The 24,224-nt window shown below is 35.3% G+C and overlaps 1 protein-coding gene across 5 annotated transcripts in view; it reads right to left on the bottom strand.

Moving 5' to 3' along the window:
• The window catches only part of LOC123540295 (myosin-VIIa-like), a 203,365-nt gene that overhangs the window by 34,234 nt on the left and 144,907 nt on the right, over positions 1 to 24,224 (bottom strand). For 4 of the 5 annotated variants that reach the window (XM_045325211.2, XM_045325189.2, XM_045325193.2 and 1 more), the window contains exons 19-22: positions 15,914 to 15,925; positions 6,890 to 7,732; positions 3,880 to 3,996; positions 1,175 to 1,399 (exon numbers count right to left, since the gene is read on the bottom strand). In XM_045325211.2, coding sequence (XP_045181146.2) covers positions 1,175 to 1,399; positions 3,880 to 3,996; positions 6,890 to 7,732; positions 15,914 to 15,925 — 1,197 coding nt within the window. The remainder of the gene's footprint in view (positions 1 to 1,174; positions 1,400 to 3,879; positions 3,997 to 6,889; positions 7,733 to 15,913; positions 15,926 to 24,224) is intronic. The other variant, XM_045325202.2, reaches the window with a different exon arrangement.

Consider the following 24,224-nt stretch of genomic DNA (forward strand, 5'->3'; position numbering starts at 1 on the left):
CATTCCTGACCTGATTAAAACTCAAGATGATAATGTGAATCTTAAGGCACCACCTGTAGAAAATGGGTAGGGCTATTGGAGGTCAGTTGTTATGGTTTGTTTTCCTTTCACAGAATGCAGACCGATTATATGTCCAGGGCCAGTCCCCTTGGATGTAATGGACTCAAAAGATAGTTCCAAGAGTCAGGTTGGCAAGCACAGCCAACCTTGGCAGCAGTTCTCTCGCCAAACCAGCTGAGAAGAGTAAGTACCAACTCACCTTGCTGGAAAAAACAACCAGTATTGATGTAGATCCCAGCTATTCTACACCTACAAGGCTCTCCTTTTTAGGGTGGGGAGGAGTGTAGTGAGCGGATGTTTTGGAACAGTTCCGGATCACGGGTTCCGGCATAAAACACTGGCCCAAGAGGATTGTGGGATCGCCATCTTCTTTGTATGGCAGCCATATTTGTTGTCATTCCGAAGTGACAGCCAAAGCCGTTGTATTATATAGCTAAAAGCAGCCATCCATCCTTTTGGTGAGTCCTTTAAATTTCCTAGATAGTTTTAGCATATCTTGGTGGGTTCAACAAATATAAATTATTGGAAATACTAAATACTGAAAATAAACACACACGGAACTGTGTGATAAAGCACTGCTATCTAAACTACACATTTCTAGATACACATAGATCAAATATCAAAATATAAAGTTGTCTTCCAAATTTCAATATGTCAAACTTTTAGACTAAAATACCAGTGATCACTTGATATAATGTTCAAATAAAACATTACTTTTACATTATATGTCATTAATTTCTTTATTATTCAGCACTGAAATATTCTGTCATCAGTTTAAATTTACCGCTCTGCAGAACATATTTTGTAACAAGATAAATATTGAAATTATTCAAATCATTTGCAGTTTCTTGGTATTTATTTCCAATTATTAAAAATTTTGCCACAGTGCAAAACCCAAATACAAATAAAAGTATGTATTGTTCATCAATCAGTTTTATTTATAAATCTGCAATATCTTTCAACACAGTATAGCTCTACTCTAACACATCAGACCTAATAGGCCATATCTGCTAGAAATTAGTAGTCCTTAACATAAATTTTCTTTGTCAAAATATTTTACACATCATAAATTTCATCACTTGTAAAGCAATTCTAATATAAAAAAAAAGTTCACCTTGTGCAAGTTTTTACTAGGAGCAAATGAAGCAGTACAGAGACACATAAACAGCCAGCCGAGAATGAGGCAGCTATCATCTGGTGGGTCGTTTGTCTGTCTGATCAGCTGACAAAGGATCTCGTCACGAAGTTCGATCCTCTCGATGCCGTGCCGGATAACAGTCTGTATGACAGCAGCTGCCGAGTCATCCTTCACGTCATCCTTTATACACTTAGTCAGATCCTGTTGTAAATTCAATGATAAACAATTATACATCAATGTTGTTTACCAATTGATCAGTGATAAACATTTATACATCAATGTTTTTTACCAACTGATCAGTGATAACAGACTATGTATCAATGTTGTTTACCAACTAATCAGTGATAAATGATTATACATCAATCATACATTAATTTTGTTTACTAAGTTAACAGTAATAACCGACTATATATCAAAGTTGTTTAGCAACTGATCAGTGATAAACAACTATAAATCAATGTTGTTTACCAACTTTTATCTGAATGAAACTAGAAGATGCTTTTGTAGAAAAGCACATTTCTCCCCCAAAGGATAGTAGTAACAGGCAAGAAGTCAATTGGGGACAGGAGCGAAAGTCAAAGAGACACTGATGTTTAGCTTAGTGACTGAAATGCAACAGGGATCATCTACGATGCATGTCCAATCATCCCATGAAGTTTCAACATTCTGGGTCAAGTGGTTCTCAAGTTATGGACTATAAACAGTTTTCCATGTTCTGGTCCCTGTGATCTTGACCTTTGATCGAGTAACCCCAAAAACATTAGGGGTCATCTACTCTGTAAGTCCTATCACCCTATGAAGTTTTACAGTTCTGGGTCAAATGGTTCTCAAGTTATTGATTGGAAACAGATATCCATGTTCTAGCTCCTGTGGCCTTGACCTTTGACTGAGTAACCCAAAAATCAATAGTGGACATCTACTCTGCATATCCAATTATCCTATTAAGTTTTAACATTCTGGGCCAAGTGGTTCTTAAGTAATTGAGCGGAAATAGTTTTCCGTGTTCAGGCCCCTGTGACCTTGACGTTTGAACGAGTGACCCCAAAAACAATAGGACCTGGTGTCATCTATTTTGTAAACCCTATCACCCTATGAATTTTGAAGGTTCTAGGTCAAATGGTTCTCCAGTTATTGATTGGCAATGAAGTGTGATGGACAGGGCAAAAACAATGTTTCCCCCAGTGGGGGAAGACATAATTAATTACAGTATTATCCACTATTTTGTAACTTTTTTAATGGATCCATTATAAAAACATTGCACCTTTCATGTATTTTTCACCAGTAATAATAATTATGATCTTTTTTGTGATCTTTGTTCCATCAAACTATCCTCATTATAACATTTGTCATATGATGCTGACATCATTTCCAAGATAACATTTTCTCTATTATTTTGTTAAATTCTGACATCATCCATGTCATTGTGTGACACTTATTATTTCCAGGATAACATTTTCTCTGTTCTCATGTTGAATTCTGATAACATTCATGTCATTATATGACACTGACATTATTTCCTTGATTAAGTATTTGTTTTACCTCATGAAGGCCAAAACAGCCATAATTTTTTACAAATAATAAATACGTGTATTCTTTGTGATTTTTACTACTTTGGCGTATCAGTAACCTGACAGAAATGAGCCGTGCCATGAGAAAACCAACATAGTGGCTTTGCGACCAGCATGGATCCAGACCAGCCTGCGCATCCGCACAGTCTGGTCAGGATCCATGCTGTTCGCTAACAGATTCTCTAATTGCAATAGGCTTTGAAAGCGAACAGCATGGATCCTGACCAGACTGCGCGGATGCGCAGGCTGGTCTGGATCCATGCTGGTCGCAAAGCCACTATGTTGGTTTTCCCATGGCACGGCTCAAATATTAAATGACTATGCATGACTAGATCCAATATCAGACATCCCTCAGGGACATTCGAAGCTTTTCTGGCTGAACAGAACCTTTGACCAGCAAGAAAATAAAATTTACAATGTCACATATTGATTATAAATTGTAACTATTTCGTTGACAGAATTTTTCATTAAAAATGTAATTGCATGACAGTACTCTTCAGAAGCACTTCACTCATTCTGAAAGTCTGAGCAATACAATTCCAATACAATTCAGTCGATTTCTGAAAATCTGTACGTTTTTAAGATGAAATTTTAATTTTCACAAAAAATACTTTCGAAAGGTAAGATGCAGAAAATTCAAATTAAGAAGTTAAAATACTTAAGATTAGTACTGATTGATGGAACAGGGACCTTGCATGCTCAACCTCTGCCTTATCTATCAATATGCACTATTGTTGTGTGTGGGTAAATCTTATAGTCACCACCAATAATCCAACTTCTTAAAAAGACTGTTAATAATTCTTAATGGTAGGAAGTATAAGATGAAGAAAGATACTCCAATTCTATAAGCTTCTCTGGTTCTTCTGTATGCCAGGAGTAAAGCACTCTTGTTGGGTTTAATGTCACACCAATACAATGTTTGATGCTGGAGGAACAGGCAGGCTGGGTAGAAACACCCAACTTCCGTAAGCCAGCTAAATAGCTTCCTCATATTAAGCACACTTACTTGGCAGTTATTTATATTTTGTTGGAAGAGCTGGGGATGGAACTAATGACCCCTGGTTTGGTAGTCAGACAGTGTTACCAATGAACTACAGATTGAAGAAATCTCACCTTAAATATTGAACAAGCCAGGAAGACGTTCTCTGTATCGTGTATCTTCACATGAGACGTGGCAATTAGTCCTGATTTACAGAACGTCAACATTTGTTCTTTGCTGAGGAAATCACGCTGAAAAAAAGCAGAAAAAATATTCAATATTAAGGTTTACACTCCTAATATCACGGATAACAAATAAAAGACAGCATGTCATTATGAATTTTTAATGATGATTCATCAGTTTTTTTCAGCAAGGAGGAAAATTAATTTGAGCCATGCCATGAGAAAACCAACATAGTGGCTTTGCGACCAGCATGGATCCTGACCAGACTGCACACCATGCTGTCCGCTAACGATTTCTCTAACTGCAATAGACTTTGAAAGCGAACAGCATGGATTCTGACCAGACTGATGTTGGTTTTTTCATGGCATGGCTCATTTCTAAATGAGGAGATATTTCGGCACTTTCCTTTTTACATGATTTAACAAAGGAGTTTATACAGACTTAAGTTTTTGCACATGATAAAAATTATTTTGAAGAAACACACAAAGCATGGACATGAAACTAGCATTAAAATATAATGTTTCGTCTTATAAATTGTCTAATCTAAAGAAAATAAACAAGAGGACCATGATGGTCCTGAATCGCTCACCCTTTCCAACATGATCCAGTTTTGAGTATGACGTCGTTTTTCTATTATTTGACATAGTGACCTAGTTTTGAACTTGACCTAGGTATTATCAAGATAAAAATTCTGACCAATTTTCATGAAGATCCATTGAAAAATATGGTCTCTAGAGAGGTAACAAGGTTTTTCTTTTATTTGACCTATTGACCTAGTTTTCAAAGGTACGTGACCCTGTTTTGAACTTTACCTAGATATCATCAAGGTGAACATTCTCATTAATTTTCATGAAGATCTCATGAAAAATATGGCCTGTAGAGAGGTCACAAGGTTTTTCTATTTTCATACCTACTGGCCTAGTTTTTGACCGCACGTGACCTTGTTTCAAACTTGACCTAGATATCACCAAGATGAACATTCAGACAAGCTTTCATACAGATCCATTGAAAAGTATGGCCTCAAGAGAGGTCACAAGGTTTTTTTTATTATTTGACCTACTGACCTAGTTTTTTAAGGCACGTGACCCAGTTTCAAACTTGACCTAGATATCATCAAGGTGAACATTCTGACCAATATTCATGAAGATCCATTCACAACTATGGCCTCTAGAGAGGTCACAAGGTTTTTCTATTTTTAGACCTACTGACCTAGTTTTTGACCGCAGTTGACCCAGTTTCGAACCTGACCTAGATATCATCAAGATGAACATTCAGACCAATTTTCATACAGATCCCATGAAAAATATGGCCTTTAGAGAGGTCACAAGGTTTTTCTATTATTGGACCTACTGACCTAGTTTTTGAAGGCACGTGACCCACTTTCAAACTTGACCTACATATCATCAAGATGAACAGTCAGACCAACTTTCATACAGATCCCATGAAAAATATGACCTCTAGAGAGGTCGTAAGTGTTTTCTATTATTTGACCTACTGACCTAGTTTTTGATGGCACGTGACCCACTTTTAAATTTGACCTAGATATCATCAAGTTAAACATTCTGACCAATTTTCATGAAGATCTCATGAAATAAATGGCCTCTAGAGAGGTCACAAGGTTTTTCTATTTTTAGACCTACTGACCTAGTTTTTGATGGCACGTGACCCACTTTTAAACTTGACCTAGATATCATCAAGTTAAACATTCTGACCAATTTTCATGAAGATCTCATGAAATAAATGGCCTCTAGAGAGGTCACAAGGTTTTTCTATTTTTAGACCTACTGACCTAGTTTTTGACCGCACGTGACCCAGTTTCGAACTTGACCTAGATATCATCAAGATGAACACTCAGACCAACTTTCATACAGATCCCATGAAAAATATGGCCTTTAGAGAGGTCACAAGGTTTTTCTATTATTTGACCTACTGACCTAGTTTTTGATGGCATGTGACCCAGTTTCGAACTTGACCTAGATATCATCAAGGTGAACGTTCTGACCAATTTTCATGAAGATCTTGTGAAATATATGGCCTCTAGAGAGGTCACAAGGTTTTTCTATTTTTAGACCTACTGACCTAGTTTTGGACGGCATGTGACCCAGTTTCGAACTTGACCTAGATATCATCAAGGTGAACATTCTGACCAATTTTCATGAAGATCTTGTGAAATATATGGCCTCTAGAGAGGTCACAAGGTTTTTCTATTTTTAGACCTACTGACCTAGTTTTTGAAGGCAAATGACCCAGTTTCGAACTTGACCTAGATATCATCAAGATGAACATTCTGACCAACTTTCATAAAGATCCCATGAAAAATGTGACCTCTAGAGTGGTCACAAGCAAAAGTTTACGGACGCACGGACGGACGACGGACACCGCGCGATCACAAAAGCTCACCTTGTCACTTTGTGACAGGTGAGCTAAAAACTCTTAGTTTTGCAAAAGTACCCTCACCATTTCAACTGCACATGATTCTTTAAGCACACCAAACAATGACGTATTACAGAGAGGGAATCTGTTTTTATAATTTATTTTGAAAGCTGCTATTTCTTAACATGCAAGTTTATATTAAACAAGTGAGGGTCTTTCTAAAAAGTTCAAGTTTTTACTCAAAGTTCAAGTTTTAACTCAACAAGAGCTATTGAAGGACAGCAATGCTTGACTCTTCTAAAGCCTTGTCACTAAAGTAAGTTAAATGAATGAATGCAGATGTCTATAAATTGGCATAACTTTGTCAAAATGCAAAGTAGAGTTATGAAACCGAGTCAGATTATCACTGTGATCAAGTGTGTGAAGTTACATTCAATTCCCATTAATGGACAATGAGAACAACTTACATACCAAACCTAACCAAAACGTGATGCATGAGCCAAGTCAAAAAAACAAAAACAAGGGTGAGTGCAATAGCTGTATTTTCTTTGAACTGTCAAGTTAAAAATCAAATAAAGTTGAACTTACATCTTGTGAATGTCTCTTTTTTAAGCTCCTCATCAGTGTACCACTTATATCTTTCGGATGATCATTGAAATATTTCTCAGCATAGTCCAACATGTCATACACCTCTCCAAATTCTCCCCCTCCATCTGACACAGGGCTCATTGGGGTAGGAGGAGTCATTGGGGTTCTTCCATTTGGAATCAAGCTCTCCTCTGTTGAAGTCTGTTCTGGTCCCTCTAGCAGATTATGCAATTTCTCCTCCATTTTTGGAGATAATGCCTCTACATTAGATGGACCCTGCACTTGAAGTTTGTTTTGATTCACATTATCTGGCACTTCTATTGTCAGGCTCTGTTTCTTGGCAAGTTTTTCTTTAGCGTGTTGGCTCATTTCTACACCTGGAGGTAAAGGAGGTGCTGGTATAGTGGGTGGGGGTGGAAGAACAGGGGGTTTTGGAGCATAGTCAAATTCTATACTTTCAATCTCGTTTATAGCATTCTGGATTTCTTGATATTCTAAAGAGGTTAATGAGCTGCCCCTTTGAGACCCTCTTTTTGAGAGGTGGCTGTCTCTCCTCTCTGGTGGACGAGGGGGTAAGGGACGTCCGCGGTTTGGATCTGCTATTGCAGGAACTGGGGGCAGAGCTGGAACTCCAGTCGGTGGCAGTGGTGGTGGAGGTGGTGGGATGAACTCAGGTGGTACTGTAACAGTTGCCTCTTCACCACTGGGAGGTGGTGGCAAGGTCTCAAGCTCTATATCGGCAAGATTCTCAGTGCTAGCTGTAATCTCTGGAGGTGGCGGGAGATTGTCAATACTGGCTTCACGTGTTTCACGCTGGAACTCTGCTTCCTGGTCCTGTCTCTCCTGCAATAAGCAACATATTGAACTATATATAAAAGCAGACGATAAAAAAACCTTTAAGCACGTATATAATGTTTATTCGCTCATAACATTTTCAAATGCAAACTTAGGTCGTAAGACACAAGCTGAAAATATTAATTTATGTTCCTCTTTTGGGGAATAATAAAACAAACAGTTTATTTTCCTGTAGAGTCAAAGCTCTGACACTGCTTCTTAAAATCTTTTTCTTTTATATTATCTACCTGGAACACACATACATGAACTCACCATCATATTTACTACAAAAATCTGGAGAAATGGATTTAGCATTTAGAATGTTATGCAACTATGCAGTAAGTGGCAGGCAAGAACTGAAAAACATTCTATTAGCTGTATTAGAGAAACCATTTCTAGCTACTGTATGTTAATGGTACCAGTTAGGTAATCATGCAAAACGCATGGATAATCTGCATACATCTTCGAACTTTTTTTATCCAATGTAGTCTGAAGAGGTGACTTACAGCCCATTTATGACAAAAACAGGGGAGGCAATTGTGCATGCTGTCTTATGGCTCAAAATGTTTGTTTTCAGTAAAAGTTGAAAACCAAAACTAAGATGTGCAAAGGATTTCTTAAATCTTAGGAAATAGTTTGCCTGGAACTTTGGAATTTGTCAGAATATAAGTAAAAAAGAAATCTGAAGTTTGTAATTATGATTACCTCCCTTTTTCATAGCCATTTTATGTCAACTGATTTTCTGGCATATCAATTATGAAAATTTTCAACTTGCTTCATAGCTTCATATATTGGAAAATAAGACTACAAACAGTAAGGGAATTTTATTGTCAATTAAGGGTCGAGCTAATGGAGTGACAGTTTGTTTGCTGTAATTTTTTCTAATGGTGAGAGAGTATACCTAGGTTACATATTAATTAATCACGATTAAAACATATTCCTTGGGGAAATGCTCGTCAAAGTACAGCCAAATGGTGTCTGAAAATCTTGTACTTTTAAGTACAGGCACTATAATATCATCTAATATCTGATATATTTTTTTCTAAAACCTTTTAGCTCTGATGAACTGATTTGGGTATAAATGAATGTTAGAAGTCCGTTAGTAGTTTAGCCTAATGAATCAGTTCCCTTCCCGTCTCATTTACAGAGCTATGCTACATAATATAGTTGGACATACTTAACAAATATCAAAAACAGTGTAACACAGACTTATTGACTTAGTTCTTTAATCTTTGACCAAAAAAAACGCCCCAGATTTTTCAAGTCATAGGCCTACAAATAATTAAAGTGCTTGATCTTTATAATCGTTACCGATTGTATGAATGCATGATCATGGTGCAATTTTTAGTTGATCCATTGACTTAGTGGTAAAAAGGTTTAAATTGCAGACTTTTGGGAAAGTTCAAGTAAATTCTGAAAAAAAGACCTTCTCAATAGAGCAAAAGTGAACTTGTCAGTTTTTGTGTTTTTGTAATTTAGATTCAACACCATTTATCAATAGTATTTAAGTTATACAAGAGTTGTCTGTCTTAGCCAGTGTTATGAGAACAGCAAGTTATACAGAGTTGTCTGTTCTAACCAGTGTTATTGGAACAGCAAGTTATACACAGTTGTCTGTCCTAACCAGTGTTATGGGAACAGCAAGTTATACACAGTTGTCTGTCTGAACCAGTGTTATGAGAACAGCTAGTTATACACAGTTGTCTGTCCTAGCCAGGGTTATTGGAACAGCAAGTTATACACAACTGTCTGTCCTAGCCAGTGTTATGGGAACAGCAAGTTATACAGAGTTGTCTGTTTGAGCCAGTGTTTCAGGAATAGTATTACTCAAAGTTGTCTGTCCTAGCAAATGTTTCTGAATAGCAAGTTCTACCGAGTTGTCTGTCTTAGTCAATGTTCCATTAATAGTAAGTTAAATAGAGTTGTCTGTCTTAGCCAATGTTCCAGAAATAGTAAGTTATACAGAGTTGTCTGCCCTACCCAATGTTCCAGAAATAGCAAGTAATATAGAGTTGTCTGTCCTTAGTAACCCAATGTTCTGGGAAATGCAAGTTATATGAAGTTGTCTATCCTAACGAAATGCGAGTTATACAAAGTTGTCTGTCCAAGCCATTGTTCCTGAAATGGCAAGTTATCCAGGGTTCTCTGTCCTACCCAGTGTTCTGTTAAATGCAAGTTATACAGAGTTGTCTGTCCTAGCCAATGTTCCAGAAATAGCAAGTTATACAGAGTTGTCTGCCTTAGCCTAGCTAGTTATACAGAGTTGTCTGTCCAAGCCAATGTTCTAGAAATAGCAAGTTATACAGAGTTGTCTGTCCTAGCCAATGTTCCAGAAATAACAAGTTATACAGAGTTGTCTGTCCTAGCCAATGTCCCAGAAATAGAAAGTTATACAGAGTAGTCTGTCTTAGCCTAGCAAGTTATAAAGAGTTGTCTGTCCTAGCCAATGTTTTAGAAATAGCAAGTTATACAGAGTTGTCTGTCCTAACCAATGTTCCAGAAATAACAAGTTATACAGAGTTGTCTGTCCTAGCCATTGTTCCAGAAATAGCACGTTATACAGAGTTGTCTGTCCTAACAAATGTTCTGGAAAATAGGGGCACTGCCTTGGAATGGTCAGTAACCTATGTAAAGGAAACTGGGGGGTTTAAATGCGTTTAGGGCAACTGCCAACCTCGCACTTACTATTATCTTCTAAAACATGTCATTATTACAATAAGTATCTAAAATTCTGCCAGTACAGCTCAACTCATTATTTCACATTAATCTTCATTTGTGCCGCGCCATGAGAAAACCAACATAGTTGCTTTGCGACCAGCATGGATCCAGACCAGCCTGCGCATCCACGTAGTCTGGTCAGGATCCATGCTGTTCGCTTTCAAAGCCTATTGCATTTAGGGGCACCGTTAGCGAACAGCTTGGATCCTGACCAACTGCGCGGATGCGCACTTGTGTGGACCATGCTGGTCCAAAAGCCTTATTTTGGGTTTTTTCTAAAGGGGGGCGGCTCATTTTTTTTGATAACTCGGGGTTTCCCCCCTTTCCAGACTTCAGTATAGCCAAGCACTTGTTTTTTTTATCTTGGGCTATAAATCATCATTTGGGCGGTTAATATTTTTTTTACTTAGTTCCTTCCTATGCAGAAAACTGGTCTTGAGTGAACATCTTAATTCAATAGAAATGCTTCATTTCCCAGAGACACAAGCCAACTTGTTGACTATAATTTGTGTCAAAAACGATTAGTATCACCAAGAGGGAAAATTCTTCTAAATTCATACTCTTTTTTCCATGACATTTCATACAAAATTTTTGCATAGAAACAAACAAAATTTATATAGTTCATTTAACACTCTAACGGGCATTATCTCCAAAAACCCCAAATTTGGGGAAAAAACGATTAAAAATAAAAATTTTGACAAACTTAAAAAATCTGATTGCAAAACAGAATTTATCTCATTCAAATTTAAATATGTAGAAAATAAAAATTCTTGTGTATAAACAGTGGTTATAAAATAGGGATAGAAATAACAGTAATTTCTGTAAAATCTTGTGAAAAAAAAAAATAAAAATTCTAAAAATCTGTAAAATTGACAAAAAAAAAGTAAATGATTCTTTTCCCCCAAGACTTGCCAACTTTTTTGTCTAAATTTGTGTCACAGCAATCAGTATCTTGGGGGAAAAAATTTTTCCCTAATTTTGTGCCATTTTCCCCAAGACAATCGAAAAAAAAATTTTTTTTTCTTTTTAGAAACAGTCTTTTTAATATATTCCAAAAACAGGTCTAAGGGATCATTATCTTGAAGGAAAAGTTTCTCCAACAGACGAAAATGACAGGCAAAATATAAATTTATGACAACTTTCTAGAAATTGATTGTAAAATGAAAACTTTGTCTTTCAAATGAATGTGTATAACAGAGAGATTGGAAATTTTATAGTATACAAGCTAGCGGTTATATGTTTTAAAGACTATAATTTAGACAAAATGTATGTGAATGAGTTAAGTGCCACTGAAAAACCCTCCCGTATTAAGCAGAAACAGGAATCTTTTTACACAGAATTTTTTGTTGAACAAGAAAACCAGAAAAAAAGAAAATATAAGCCTCCCAGGGGTTGGAGAAAATAACCATGACACCAGCAAAGTTTGTAAATACATGGGCAGATATCCTAGAAAAAGTGGGTAAATGTCTAAAACACCAAGGCCTAAGTCCCTTTTTCTGTAAAAAACTGAAGCTATGTTACTTCTCAATTACCGGGAGATTACCCCCTGTGGGGTAAAAAGAGCAGAAACCTGACTTCCCAGTTGAATGATTTTCTTAGTTTAAGATCTTTCAAGAACTTTGCAAAATTGTAATAGAACTGCAACTGAAACCACTAGTAAGAACATCTTTCTTGAACTTCAAAACTTTTTTAAAAGAACATTTCTCGAATTTTTTAAAAGTCCTTGTGTTCATACGTCCTTAAAGAAGTAAAAAAGCATTTTAAGAACATTAAAAAAACTAAATTTCCCTTAAAAATGTTTTTATAAACAATTTAAACATATCCAGAACAGTTTTTAAAATTTTTTGGGGGTCCTTCATTTTTTCCCTGAAATGGTTTGATAACAATTTTTTTCACATTAACATTTTGGAGCTTTGGGGTGTTCTTCATTTGCCCCTTAAAGTTTTTCTTATAAACTAATTCTTGCACATGTTAAAATTTTTATGCTCTTTATAGGGTCCTTAAGTTTTTTTTATAAACAATTTTTGCACCTATGAACCTTTATAAACAGCTTTTTTCTTCACTGGTCTTGAGGGTTTTTTTAAAACTTTTTTTGCACATTAAGAACTTTTAGACACTGAAATTTTCTTAAAAAGGTCCTTGAAATATTTTAAAAAAGTTCTGCATGGGCCTTTGAACTGAATTAACGTTCAAAAACTATATTTTAGGAACAATTCTAGGACAATTGTTCCTGAAACAAAGTTCTCGAACTGTTCTTAAAAATGTTACAGTTTCATCTCAAGAGAAGGTCAAAAACTAATTTTGGGAACAAGTCGGGACAACTGTTCCTAAAACAAAGTTCTTGTCATAAAACTGTTCTTGAACTAAACGAAACTTTTTAAGAACAGTTTGTTTTTTAAAAAATTTTGCCATTTAAACTTTTAAAAAAAAGACTTAAATGTTTTTGACACTTAAAATTTTCTGACATTCTTGAACACATTCAAAAACAAGCTAAACATTTCTAAAAGTGTTTTATCCTTTTGCATGGGGTTCAACTTTATTTAAAATTCTGTTTAAAACAACCCTATTTGATTAAGCTGTTTATACAAAAAAACTGTCTCCTTTACTTTTTTTCAAGCACTGTTATTTCTAAAATCATGATCCTCAACTCTGCAAATATAGTACCAAAACAAGTTCTTAATTGATAAAGGCAGGACAAGATAAATTGGGAAGTCTTTTAACATTTCTATTGGTCATCAATTTTGTTTCTTCTGTTTGTTAGATACTGGTTTGATAAAACATTTGTAAACAGATATCAGTTAAACTAACCAGTGTCACCGTTTCTTAACTATACTCCTTCTTCTCTTCAACAAGCTCAACACAGACAGAGAACCAGTGCTTCAGACAAAACATTCAGTCAAATTGTCACAGAAAAAAAAACCACGATCTAACCGGACTTTTGCTTGAAAGCCCCTCATTCATCTTGTGCTCAACCTACGACCACCATCTCATAGGGGCCCCTAATTCTTTTGTTCTCCACTACTAAGCCAAAAATTCATGCTGGCCCCTTTTTCATTTTGTTCTCCACCAAAAAAGCCAACAAATTTTGGCCCCTTTCAGTCTTCACCAAACTTACTGATTAACCATTCATTTTTGCCCTTATTCATCCTGTCCCACTAACTGAGCCAACCATTCATGCGGGTCCCTAATTCAGTCTTGTCTCCACTTACTGAGCAACCCCATTCATGTGGCCCCTAATTCATCTTGTGCTCCACTTTCTGACTAACCATTCATTTTGGGTCCCAAATTTTCAGATTTGCTCCACTTACTGAGCTACCTTTCATGCTGGCCCTAATTCAGTTTGTGCTCCCCTTCCCTGACTAACCACCATGCTGGTCCCAATTCAGCCCTGTGCCCATTTACTGACATCCATTCATGTTGGTCCCTAATTCATTTTGCTCATTTTACGAGCTAACCTTTCATACTGGCTCTAATTCAGTCATGTGCCCACTTACTACTAACCATTCATGCGGTCCCAAATTTCAGCCCGTCTCCATTCCGGACTTCCCATTCATGTTGGCCCAATTATCCTGTCTCCACTTATGAGCTAACCTTCTGTCGGTCCTTAATTCAGCTTGTGCTCCATTTACTGAGCAACCATTTTGTTGGTCCCTAATCCACCCTGTGCTCCACTTACGGGGCTAACCTTTTATTTTGGGCCCCCTAATTCATCTTGTGCTCCACTTACTGGCTAACCATTTTGTTGGTCTAATCAGTCCTGTACTCCCTTACTGACTAACCTTTTATTTGGTCCCAAATCCGTCTTCGCTCCACACTGACAACCATTTATGTTTCTAACAGTCCGTACTCCACTTACTGACAACCATTTATTTGGCCCAAATTCAGTCTTGGGCCCCATTACTGGCTAACCTTCAACGGTCCTTAATTCAGTCATGTGCTAAAATTATGAGCTAACCATTCATGCTGACCCTAATTCAGTTCTTACTCCACATAAGATGAGCTAACCATTCAAGTCTTGCCCATTGAATTAGTTAACAATGCAAAGAAGAAATGCAGTTTATAAAGTTTTTTCAATTGTTTACAAAATTTGAAACAAAGTTGCTGATAAAGATTTTGTCCCCGATATCTTGCCCGGGAAAATTTGCAGCTTAATTTTTTTTCATAGACATACAGCACCATGGAAGCTAACAGGGGCCCCAAAATATTCTATTTAAAGACTAAGGGAATTTGTTTTTAAAAAAACTGGTTTCGTCTTTTTCATTACTTAAAAAATATTAACAATTTTATTTCATTAAATACTAAAGTAAAAACGCACAATATCACATTTATATTTGACGAACTGAATGCTTGAAGACTAAATAAAAGGATTTTATTTTGCAAACAGGAATCTTTTCATTCATGAAAATTTAATTTTCAATCCTTTTTGTGAAATATATATTTAACACGGGTAACATTTGCTAGTTCTGCAAACAGCATAATGTACCTGTGACTCAAGACAATCAATGAAATGTCCTTTAACTACAAAATTTTATTTTAACATTTAAATCAATTTTGTTATAGTTTTCAATACCTGTGTCACCATTTAATGTCAGAAAAAGGAAATACATATTTCTTGCATGTATTGTGAATGTGTGGAGTACAATCATGAAGATATCTTAAATTTGCTGATTCTACACAAAACTGGAAACATGAACAGTAAAGAAAAACCTTGCCTTTCATTTTTTTTTAATACGGCCTTTAAAACCTTATCTTAACAAGGTTTTTTTTGTCTGCAAAATCCACTAAAATTATACATTTTTTAATTAAAATCTCGTGATGGATAGGACTTTTTGTTTTTCTAAAATTCTTTAAAAAAAGTCATCTTTAGGCCAAAAAAGTATTGTTTTCCCCTTATAAAAAAAGGGGGAAAACGGGAAATTTTGAAAAAAAAAATGAAATTTTTTCCCAAGTTTGCTTTATGCTAACTTAAATTGAAGATTCCCCGAAAGTTTGTAACAATCCATTTACAAAGTCGTAACTGCTGATTTGTGCTTAATATTATATTAATAAAGGAAAAAAATTGTTAGGAAACAGGTGAATCAAAGATAAATTTTGCAGGTTACAGGTAATAAACCCTCCTTTCAATTTTTCTAGTGCTTGCTTTCATTTAATTCTTCTAAATAGCCTTTTACCTCTTCGTGACATATTAATAAGAAATTATGGAATGTTGAACAAAATTAGCTTTGAATTTCTGACCTAGCTTAACTGGGACCAATTTCTCTAAATAGTGTTAAGAATAGGTAATTAGACTTCTTGGGTAAGTTGGGATCATTTCCTAAGTTTTATTATTCGTTAGGTTTTTCCATTTTATTATTTTTATTATCTCTAATCAAATTTCTACAAAGGTAAGAGGAGTTAATACACAGAATGGTAAATAATTTCCATGCCAAAAATCTTTTAAACTGGATTAATGAACAGTTTCAGGGTACTTACCTTTTCAGTATCCTAAGTAAAAACAATGACAAAATGGATCACTTTAAAACAGCTGTCCAACACAGTTATATGCAGCTGCTATTTTTTTGTTGTGATATCTACATCATATAAATATAATATAATTGCACATCTATTGTTATGTAAAACACTTTTATTCACTTAGAAAACTCTCTAAAATTCCAACTTTTTTCAACACATGCACAATATAATTCACTAAATTTTCTCTGTGCCTACACGTTGGCCTGCATATTTTGTTTTCTTTATCTTCAACGTTTTCACTCCAACAAATTTTAAAAAAACACTCCAAATTTTTTTTAAAAATTTCAAAGAAAACGAAAAATTAAAAAAACTGATCTTTTTTTAAGCTCAAAAATGTGTGCTTAAAACCAACAACAAAATATATAAAATAAATCTATTGGTAAAAATATTTGTTTTTTTCTTAAAAAAAAAATTTTTACAAAGAAGCATAAACTGTACAAATACTGACAATTGGAACTATTTTCCCGTAGTGGCGTTACCAAACCCTTATTGCTAAACAAATCGCTTGGGTTAACCCAAACAGAAAATTGACAGAAACCTAGGGGTCCTTCCCTAAAAAATGTCGAGGATAAAATTTAAAGGTTTTCCCCGGGAATTTTTTCCCCGAAATCAATAAGAAATAAATTTTATTTAAGATTCCTTCTTACTATTTTTTTTTTTATTTTAGGAAAAAATCCCCGTCAAGTATAGCTATCAATAACAAAACTCCTGAAAATGAGAGTAAGCTTGTAATATGGTAGCAAAGAAATGCTCACTAAAAAATGTTCTAGGGAATGTAAAAAATTTCACGGAAAATGTTGTGTCCCTGAAGCACTTTGCTTTGCCAATCAGACATAGCACCATGAGACACAATATGCATATCTTTTAGAAAATTATATTAATAATTTAAAATGATTACACAAAATATATTAATTTCGTTCTTTACAAAAAAGTAATGTATCAAAAAATTATTCGTTTATTGCAACATGATGCTGTTTTTTTCTCTCAATTTTTTTTTAAATTGATACTAACGGCAAATGTAGCATCCCCAAATTTGATCACAGTGACCCATAATGAAAAGACTTAGTAGGGGAGCACTTAATTTTTCTGCAAAAACCTAACCTAATCTTACCTACTGAGAAGTTTTTTTTTCTTAAAAACTGAGCATTTAAATATACTCTGGTCCCAAACCCCAAAAAATTTTTCCAAAGACCTCCTTGAAAAAAATGGGGGGTATCAACCACAAAAGCAAAAAATAAAAAGCTTATATATAAATAACCACGAAATTTTAAAAAAAAAAAAAAAAACTTTAAAAAAACCTGGCTTAAATGTTTGGGGAATATTTTTTTTAAAATTTTCCTACCCAATTCATTGAAACCCAACCCTAGTGGGGGCCTCAAATTTTTAGGCTCAGAATATGAGGCAAAACAAGGGGGTTTGTTAAGGGCTGGGCAAACTTTTCCCAAGAAGGAAATTTTAAAAATTTTTCTTTTTTAGCTCTGAAGGGACCACAGTAAAGTGAAGAACTTTACATGGTGCTGCATTGGGAAGCTACAAAACATTTTTTGACCATGAACAAAAGGGAATTCCCTAAAACAGATGCCCCAAAAACCTACATTTTTTAAATTTTAAAGTATCAAGATTTACCAAATTTTCTGTCTCAAATTTTTAAACCCATCCCTGACTTAAAAAAAGGCGTCCGTAAGCCAGCCAAGCCACTATTTTGAAATATGTCACAGAAGCAGGAAAATTTTTACCCAAAATGTTAAAAAATCAAAAGATTTTTTAAGTTCGAAACGGGGCATAATTTGACCAAAATGCATACAGAGTTTTGGGGCTTGATGCATCAACTATTTAATAACCCCCCAAAAACATGTTAATTTTAATTCCATTCTGCATTATTTTTTTTGGGGAATAGAACTTGCATTAAAACTTTTAAACCCAAAATTTTTTAAGTCCAAAAGGGGCATAATTTGCTCAAAATACAGTTAAAATTATGGAACTTGACTCAGTGAGTTGTAAATGACCTAGAAAAAGAATAAATAATTTCAAAGCTATATGCCTTTTTGGGGAATAGCTGAGACTTGCACGCAAACTTTAACCAGGATTTTCTAATTTTCCCAAAAGGGGGGGAAAAATTGCCCCAAAAACAGTCAGAGTTATGGGACGATTCTATCAACTAGTTTTAAAAACCCCCACAAACATGTAAATTTCAATTTAATATCTGCATTGTTTTGGGGAAAAGTAACTTCTTTAAAAATTTAACCAAATTTTTTAAGTCCCCAAAAGGGGGGAAAAATTTGCTCAAAATACATGTTAAAAAGTTATGGAACTACCAGTGAGGTTGGGAACTGACCTAAAAAAGAAAAAATAAGTTTCAAAGTATATGCCTTTTTGGAAAAAACGTTTAACTTGCACGCAAAACTTTAACCAGGATTTTCTAAGTCCAAAAGGGGGCATAATTTGCCCAAATACATGTCAGAGTTATGGGACTTGATTCTATCAACTAGTTTTATAACCCCGACGAAACATGTGAAGTTAAATTTAATATCTGCTTTTATTTTTTGGAGATAGTAACTTGCATGTAAAACTTTAACCAGGTTTTCTAAGTCCAAAGGGGGCATAATTTGCTCAAAATACATGTCAGAGTTAGGGGATTTGGGCCCAGAGATGTAGGAAATTTGATCTAGAAAAAGAAAATAATTTTCAAATCAATATGCCTTTAGTAATAGCTGTATGTCTTGCACGCAAAACTTTAACCAGAATTTTCTAAGTCCAAAGGGGGCATAATTTGGCCAAAATACATGTCGGTTATGGGACTTGATCCAGTGAGGTAGGTAATTGATCTAGAAAAGAAAAAATAATTTCAAATCTATTGCCTTTTAGTAATAGCTGTATTTTACTTGCACGCAAATTTTTAACCAAAATTTTCTAAGTACAAAAGGGCATAATTTGGCCAAAATAAAGGGTTTCAGAGTTATGGGACTTGGTGCTATCAACTAGTTTTAAAAAACCCCGAAGACCATGTGAAGTTTAAATTTTAAATATCTGCATTAGTTTTGGAGATAGTAACTTGCATTTAAAAACTTTAACCAGAATTTTCTAAGCCCAAAAAGGGGCATAATTGCTCAAATACATGTTAGATTTTAGGGAACTTGACCCATGAGGTTGGTAATTGACCTAAAAAAAGAAAAAAAAAGTTTCAAGCTATATGCCTTTAAATGAAGCTGTATGTACTTGCATGCAAAAACTTAACAAGGTGTGACGCCGACGCCGACGCCAACGCCAGGGTGAGTAGAATAGCTAGACTATTCTTCGAATAGTCGAGCTAATGACCAATCTTTGATCAGTTGGTCATAAAATCTACCAACATGTAATTTTCACTTGAGATTGATATACTATTTTGTCTTGGTATACATAGCAATTAGCGATTTCTTCCAGGCCATGATCTTAATATCTGCTTCCTTCGAAAATAAGACAAATAAATTGGACCCAGAGCAAGCTGCTGACTTAAAGAATTAATAGCACGCTATTGTAAGACTGTAAACAGAATGCTACCTCTTTTTCATTTATTTCACGATATCTTTTGATTTATATTTTTCATTTGAACAAATGACAAGACGCGATTAATACACAACACAACAGCAGACTGGACTTGATAGCAGTAACTGATAGCAAGTGCAAATCCAAGAATGTCTAAAAGATTACTGAATACTTTATGAACTCCTACCATATAAGACATTTAGTCTCCTACCATATAAGACATTTAGTTCCTGCTGACAGTCTTCTACGTTAATTAACCTTGAAAGTTTTTAAATGTCCTATTTTCTGGTCCTATACTTGTGATAACAAGTGAATGAAGTATTGCCATGCAATACAAAGTCCCCTACTGGAAGGCACCTAATTTTTTCTACTGCAGTATAACATGATGAACTGATATCTGTCAATGATGTATAAACAATTTTGTACTAAAATATACAATATGTTATAACATTATAACAACACACTTGGATTAAAATGTGCATATATAAAAACCCACAGTTGTTTTCATATTGAATTTTTGGGCTGATTATAAAAATGTTATCATGTAAGTTATTTATAGTAACAACAAAGGGAAATTAATCTTTAAAAAAAAAAAAAAAAAAAAAAAAAATAATAATAATAATAATAACATAAGTCCACAAGAAACTCTTTACCAGGTAGAGATAGGTCAAAATACACCTAAAAATTGGATGTAACATGCATGCTGTACCACAGAAAAGTCTCGATTTTTCTCTACCGCCAGTAATAAAAAAGTTACAATAAAATCTATTTATAGTAACAACAAAGGGATGTAATTCTAAAAACAAGGGTGCCTCATGGTGTTGAACATTTGGTCCAAGTAACATCAAAATCCCTCCATGCATGAAGAAGAAATGTCCGTACAAAGTCATTCTTGAATTTGACCTTTGACCTCTAAATATGACCTTGACCTTAGAGCTAGGGACCTGGTTCTTGCGCATGACATGTTGTCTCAACCAGGGGAATATTTGTGCCAACTGATATCTAAACCCTGCTTTGCATGACAAAGTTATAGACCGAACAGGAAAAAAATCCTCTTGACCTTTGATCTCAAAGTGTGACCTTGACCTTTAAGCTAGGGTACTGGGTTTGCGCATGACACATCGTCTCATCATGGGAAACATTTGTGCCAAGTAATATTAAAATCCCTTCATGGATGGCAGAGTTATGGACGGGACAGGAAAAAAACTCTGTTGACCTTTGACACCCAATTGTGACCTTGACCTTTGAGCTAGGGGTCCGGGATTTGCGCATGACACGTCGTCTCATCATGGGGAACACTTGTGCTAAGTGATATTAAAATCCCTTAATGAATGTCAGAGTTATGGACCGGACACGAAACAGACCCTGTTCATGCTATGTTAACATTTGACTGCTAAGTGTGACCTTGACCTTTGAGCTAGGGGTCTGAAAGTTGTGCATGACACATCGTCTTATTATGAGGTACATTTGTGCCAAGTAATATTAAAATCCCTTCATAGATGGGACAGTTATGGACTGGACAGGAAAAAAGCCTTGTTGACCTTTGACCTCCAATTGTGACCTTGACCTTTAAGTTAGGGGTCCAGGTTTTGCGCATGACACGTCGTCTCCTCATGGGAAACATTTGTGCCAAGTAATATTAAAATCCCTTCATGGATGGGAGAGTTATGGACCGGACAGGAAAAAAGCCCTGTTGACCTTTGACCTCCAATTGTGACCTTGACCTTTGAGCTAGGGGTCCGGGATTTGTGCATGACACATCATCTCATCATGGGGAACATTTGTGCCAAGTAATACTAAAGTTCCTTCAAAGATGGGAGAGTTGTGGACCGGACAGGAAAAAAGCCCTGTTGACCTTTGACCTCCTATTGTGACCTTGACCTTTGAGTCCGGGTTTTGCGCATGACACGTCGTCTCATCATGGGGAACATTTGTGCCAAGTAATATTAAAATCCCTTCATGGATGACAGAGTTATGGACCGGACACGAAATTGCGGACGGACGGAATGACGGAATGACAGAATGACGGAATGACGGAATGACGGAAAGACGGAATGACGGAATGACGGAAAAGAGCATTCCTATAGTCCCCAAAACTGGTTTTCAACCAGTAGGGGACTAATAATAAAAAGACCTAAATTATATACAATCCCGGTTTTGTCATTTTTACCACCATGCCATATTTCCAAAACTCACCCTGACTAAAAATTGCCACTCTGGGTCTGACTGGTCATCTCATAATTTCTCCCAACATGTAATTTTCACTCAAGATATTTATGTATTGTTCTCTCAATATACAAAGCAATTACGACCATTATCGCTCGGCCATTATCGCTAGTGGGAGATTCCTGTCCTAGTATCTGCTTCCATCAGAGACAAATAATTCGGACCCCGAGCATTGCTGTGACTCAGAATTGATACAATTTGGAATACAGGTCATTTTAAGACGTACAGACAATTCTTTAAATAGTTAATGGCTATTCTTTCTTTCCTTCAAAGATATTGTTGATTTATATTTTTCTCTCAGAACTAATGACATGGCCAGATAAATTATACGAATATAGACACAAGAGCAGATGGACACGATAGGGGTAACTGAAAATAAGTGCTAATCCCAGACTGTTGTCAAAATATTGTTTACGTAAAATACTTCTGTACAAAAAAAACAATGGAAAAACCCATCGATTATAATGAGAAAAGCCGAGTACTTTATGAACCCATGCTGTATAACAACAGACAGTTCCTGCTGACTTCATGTTAACTGTTCTCTTGTTTACATTCTACAATATATTTGCATTGATGTAGGAGCTAATCAAAAAAGAAGTTTTATCAAAATCTATGCTGTCAAAATGTTTTCTGTATGTAAAAATGTCATCAAAATTGCAATTTCTTACATTACTTCCATTATGATCCTTTTCAAAATAAGTCTAGCAAAAAAAAAACCAGCACAAAAACCTTCTCTTTTTTCATTGGCCAAATTTTCTTAGTATATGATGGTGTCTCGTAAAATCATGGTTTCATAGATTTATCGTGGTTTAATCAACTTCTACATTGTAAAATAAATTTTGATCTGGACATGCAGAACTAACTTAACTTGCAATATTTCTAGAGAAAGCGCTTGTGAATAAAACATGCAAATTAAAACAAAGAAAATATAGCTGTGTAAACATAATCAATCCAATCCGTCAACATTATTTCCTTGCATGGGAAACCCCTTAAATCAGAACCCATGAATCCAATCTGAACAAATTCTGTGTTCCCACAACGTGGCCTTTTAATTTCATTAGAAAAATACCCCTGTAAACTGGAACCCGTCTATTCCAGAAACTGAACAAAATTATCCCTGAAAACAACAATTTTAAAGGCAATCAGAATTTTGACACTAATTCTTGCTGTTAATCGTGTAACAAAACTTTACTCTATTTGGTATCATATTTTCATAAAAACCTAAAATAGTGTTGTTTCATACAATAACTAAACAAGACCAGGATTTAAAATGAATCAGCTTAGTATAATAACTAATAATTGTATAAATGTTTCTTTTGTAATATAGCATACATTCCAGTGAGTGACAAAACCCCTCCAAACCGAACACTCGGGTCCGAAGCCATTCGGTTAAGAAAGGTTCAACGTACATGGCAAAATTATTAAAAGTACACTCGAAACCCGTTATAACGCTCCTCGATATACCGCGGTCCTTGGTATAACGATGTATGGCCTTGGCGCCCAAATTTTAGAGGGTAAAAAAAAAAAAAAAAAAATCCGCGGATGTTACTTAATTTGATCATAACCAGCGTTAAAACTACAAGTACCTGTACTTTAACACCTTTCCATGACAACTGTCACAAAAATCAATCTGCTAGCTTACTTGTTTGCTATCGCCTTTGTTAAAGTTTCAATACATGTAAACATGTGACAATTAGGCAATCAGTACCGTGTCAAAATTAGATTGATTGCATAACAAGCGTGTAACATTGGTCAGTCAACTATCAGACCTTTTAAGTTTGCACCAGCAGATGACATGATCACTTGAGTGAATAAAAAAATCGAATTTTGTAATAAACTGCAGCCGTTTTTCGTAATCATCACACTCAATTCATCGGAAATAACGAAGATTCGACGCACTGAAAGCCTTACTGAGAATGTGCTCCCTTTTTAATATCGTATATCAACGACGATGATTAAAAAATTTTCTATCTTATTTATCGATTTATTCATGTAGATCTATTCAAAATTAATTTTTTTTAAGACTCTCCGCGTTTTTTTCTTTTAGTTACATAAACCCCCAGTGCAATTGCATTGCATATGTAATTCTCACGACCACGCACTCCTCACACAGCGTTATATATGTTTACTTCCGGGATACACAAATCCAAATTTCTTTTATAATCACGTCAAAATGAGAAGATGACACAGCGTTATAATTCTTTTAATGTAATTTTTAGTAGCATTTAAGGTAAATTAATGTCCCGTCAATACGATTCTTATTTTTTATTAACATAAAACAGCATCCAAAATACGTTACAGGTGGGTGGGGTATTGCGTATACCACTGATACGATCAACCCGCGTTATAAATTTAACCCCCCTAGATCCGCGGGTCTCAAACCTTGGACCCTGACGACAGCGTTATAACGGGGTCCCAGTGTACAATTAAATGTGGAACTTAAATTTAAAGTAAACAATTTATTTATATCATATTATAATTTAAAGTACACAAAAAAGTAATATATTTATTGTCATTTTCATTT

This window comes from Mercenaria mercenaria, chromosome 1 (genome assembly GCF_021730395.1).
Source record: "Mercenaria mercenaria strain notata chromosome 1, MADL_Memer_1, whole genome shotgun sequence".
NCBI classification, from domain to species: domain Eukaryota; kingdom Metazoa; phylum Mollusca; class Bivalvia; order Venerida; family Veneridae; genus Mercenaria; species Mercenaria mercenaria.